The 3,584-nt window shown below is 39.3% G+C and overlaps 1 protein-coding gene across 1 annotated transcript; it reads left to right on the plus strand.

The window, feature by feature from the left end:
- Window positions 1–523: 523 nt before the first annotated feature.
- LOC106765949 (glutamate receptor 3.3-like) lies at window positions 524–3,057 on the plus strand. The gene is made up of 4 exons (XM_022784409.1): window positions 524–1,852; window positions 1,946–2,223; window positions 2,327–2,358; window positions 2,561–3,057. Exons 1-4 carry the CDS (start codon window positions 524–526, stop codon window positions 2,977–2,979), a joined length of 2,058 nt encoding a protein of 685 aa, XP_022640130.1. The 3' UTR covers window positions 2,980–3,057.
- Window positions 3,058–3,584: the final 527 nt, after the last annotated feature.

Genomic DNA, 3,584 nt, shown 5'->3' on the forward strand with positions numbered 1-3,584 from the left:
AAATATATTTAATGTCTCAATGTTGTTTACAAATAAGCGATGGTATTGTACAATTTCATTAATTATATATACTATAAACTAAAAGTTACTAGGATTTTTTTGTCTTATTTTCCCTTGTATTTTTTGCAGGAAAAATATAACATGAACAAAGTTTTGCTTCTTTTCCTTGTCGTCTTCTACAGTGGCTTTCCCTCTAAAGGAATAAGCTCTGTTTCTGCAAGACCACTTGCTGTTAACATTGGGGCAATTTTATCTTTCAATTCCACAATTGGAAGAGTAGCTAAAATTGCCATACAAGCTGCAGTGGATGATATAAATTCTAATCCAACCATTCTCAACGGAACTAGGCTTAAGATTTCAATGCTAGACACCAAATTATCCGCAGGATTTTTAGGAATCATTGATTGTACGCCTTTTTCCAACACAACCCAGTTTTCCATTTCATTTTTTGTTAAGTTTTCTCCTTTTAGAAACATATTTCTTAGTCACTGCCTTGTTATTTTCTATTACAGCGTTTCTGCTGATGGAGCGTGAAACTGCTGCCATAATAGGTCCCCAGTACTCAGTAATGGCACATGTGATTTCACACGTAGCAAATGAGATGCAAGTGCCTCTCCTTTCATTTTCAGCAACAGACCCTACGCTGACTTCACTGCAGTTCCCATATTTTGTTCGGACAACGCAGAGTGATCTGTATCAGATGACTGCTGTGGCAGACATTGTTGATCACTTTCAATGGAGAGATGTCATAGCCATTTACATCGATGATGATCATGGAAGAAATGGGGTGTCCGTTTTAGGGGATAAGCTAGCAGAGAAACGTGGTAAAATATCACACAAAGCAACACTTAATCCTGGTAACATTACTCGGGAAGAAATAAACAGTGCATTAGTTAAGATAGCTTTAATGCAATCAAGGGTAATAGTCCTTCATATATACCCTTCTTTTGGTCTAGATGTATTGAATGTGGCTCGTTCACTTAACATGATGGGAAGTGGCTATGTGTGGATAGCCACAGATTGGCTTTCTACATTATTAGATTCAAACCCATCATTGTTCACCACTCAATCCATAAATGACATCCAAGGTCTTATCACCTTGCGCATGTATACCCCTGAGTCAGAAATCAAAAGAAAATTTAGTTCTAGTTGGAACAAACTGAGCAAGGAAAAGGATCCTGTTGAGGGTCCTTTCCCATTGAACACCTTTGGCTTTTACGCCTACGACACTGTTTGGGTGCTTGCTTCTGCACTGGATGCGTTTTTCAGGAGTGGGGGAACATTGTCATTTTCAAATGATTCAAGTCTAAACATGTTAAGGGGGGGAAGTTTTGAGCTTGATAGCATGAGAGTGTTTCTTGATGGTGAGAAACTGCTTAAAAGAATTTTAGAGGTGAACAGAAGTGGTCTAACAGGGGAAATGATGTTTGGACAAGATGGAAACTTGGTGCATTCATCGTATGAAGTAATTAATGTGATAGGCAGTGGAATTAGGAGGATTGGTTATTGGTCTGAAACATCTGGCCTCCACACTGGTGAGTCTCCTAATCATTCCATTTCTGGTGATGGACTCTATGGTGTCATCTGGCCTGGTCAAACCATTCAAACCCCACGTGGATGGGTTTTTTCCAACAATGGTAAACCCTTGAGAATTGGGGTGCCACTTAGAATTAGTTATCGTGAGTTTGTGTCAAGAACTGAGGGAACTGAGATGTTTGGTGGTTATTGCATAGATGTGTTCACTGCTGCTCTCAGCTTGTTGCCATATCCCGTTCCCTACAAGTTTTTTTCATTTGGAGACGGTAAAACCAACCCATTAAATTCAGATCTTCTTCACATGATAACAGTCGGTGTGAGTATCAAGTTTTCATCACCCATCTTCATTTTATCTGATATTATGTTTATTCTGAATTCTTGCATAGAAATTGTTTTTTTGTATGTGCAGGCCTTCGATGCTGTGGTGGGAGACATAACCATTACTACTAACCGAACCAAGATAGTGGACTTTACTCAGCCATATATTGAGTCTGGGCTCGTTGTTGTGGCTCCTATCAAGAAGTTGAAATCCAGTGCTTGGGCTTTCCTAACACCATTCAGTCCAATGATGTGGTTTGTGACAGGAATGTTTTTCTTAGTGGTGGGAGCTGTTGTGTGGATTTTAGAGCGTCGCATAAATGATGACTTTAGAGGCCCTGCCAGAAGACAATTTGTCACCATTATTTGGTAATTAAGTGGCAAGACAATTTTAACATATGATCTTGATTGTTACACTTGACTACTAGCATACTTCATCAATCGCTGACATCTTGATCATTCATTTCTGCAGGTTTAGCTTCTCAACCCTATTTTTTGCACATAGTAAGTGATTGTAACTTTTTGTTATCTAGTTATCCTTGCTGCTTTCCTCCTGTAGTGAAAAGAAACTCAATTTGTTGAAGACAGTAGAGACATAAATACACCTAAATAATCATCCTAAAGCTCAAAGTTGTTGGTTTAAGCTGAGAAATGGTTTGTGTAGATTTGAGTCTTACATCCAGGAAAAAAAAAACCTTGTATGCAGGAGAAAAAACTGTTAGCACCCTTGGTCGCTTTGTGCTGATCATATGGCTGTTTGTGGTTTTGATACTAAACTCAAGCTACATTGCAAGTCTGACCTCTATCCTAACAGTGGAACAACTCTCTTCACCGATTAAAGGAATCGAAAGCTTAGTAATAAGCAACGATCGTATTGGTTTCCTGAGGGGTTCATTTGCTGAGAATTATCTGATAGAGGAGCTGAACATACACAGGTCCAGGCTTGTTCCTCTGAACTCCCCATCAGAATATGAAAAATCCTTGAAGGATGGAGCAGCTAACGGTGGTGTTGCTGCAATAATAGATGAACGTGCATATATGGAACTCTTCCTAGCCACCAGATGTGAATTTGGTATCGTGGGTCAGGAGTTCACCAAGATGGGATGGGGCTTTGTAAGTATATAAATTATAAATTACTTCTCTTCTGTGAAACTCAACATCACATATACCAAATTCATCATTCAAAGTAGTACTAAGATAGGTGGTTGAATAATTCTATAACCAATGTGAACGAATGAATCCCACACACTGCTATATCTATGTTTACCTAGTGTAACAACATGTTTTGAATGTAACATACAGGGCTTTCCAAGGGAATCTCCTTTATCAATTGATATGTCAACAGCCATCCTTAAACTATCAGAAAATGGTGACCTCCAAAGAATTCATGACAAATGGCTGACGAGAAGTGCGTGCAGCTCAGAAGGTGCAAAACAAGGCATAGACAGACTTGAGCTAAACAGTTTTTGGGGTCTGTTCCTACTTAGTGGCATAGCATGCTTCATTGCTCTACTGTGTTATGGTATTAGAATGGTTTACCGTTTTAGCAGAGACTCCAACAGTAACCTTGAGCGCTCATCTCACTCTGATCGTCTCCGATCGTTCCTTTCCTTTGTGAATGAAAGAGAAGGGCCAAAGAGGAGGCGAAAGGAGAAATGCTCTTGTAGAAAGGTAGTGCATGAAGGTGGATCTTTGGATGACTCAATTGTTAGTGTCCACATAGAAAATAA

The sequence above is a fragment of the Vigna radiata genome, chromosome 7 (assembly GCF_000741045.1).
Source record: "Vigna radiata var. radiata cultivar VC1973A chromosome 7, Vradiata_ver6, whole genome shotgun sequence".
In the NCBI taxonomy this organism is placed as follows: Eukaryota; Viridiplantae; Streptophyta; class Magnoliopsida; order Fabales; family Fabaceae; genus Vigna; species Vigna radiata.

Coding starts and splice junctions, on each gene's coding strand:
- LOC106765949 (XM_022784409.1), top strand. CDS start 524: ATGGAGCGTGAAACTGCTGCCATAATAGGTCCCCAGTACTCAGTAATG. Junction 1,853..1,945: donor TTCACATGATAACAGTCGGT/GTGAGTATCAAG, acceptor TTGTATGTGCAG/GCCTTCGATGCTGTGGTGGG. Junction 2,224..2,326: donor CAATTTGTCACCATTATTTG/GTAATTAAGTGG, acceptor TCATTTCTGCAG/GTTTAGCTTCTCAACCCTAT.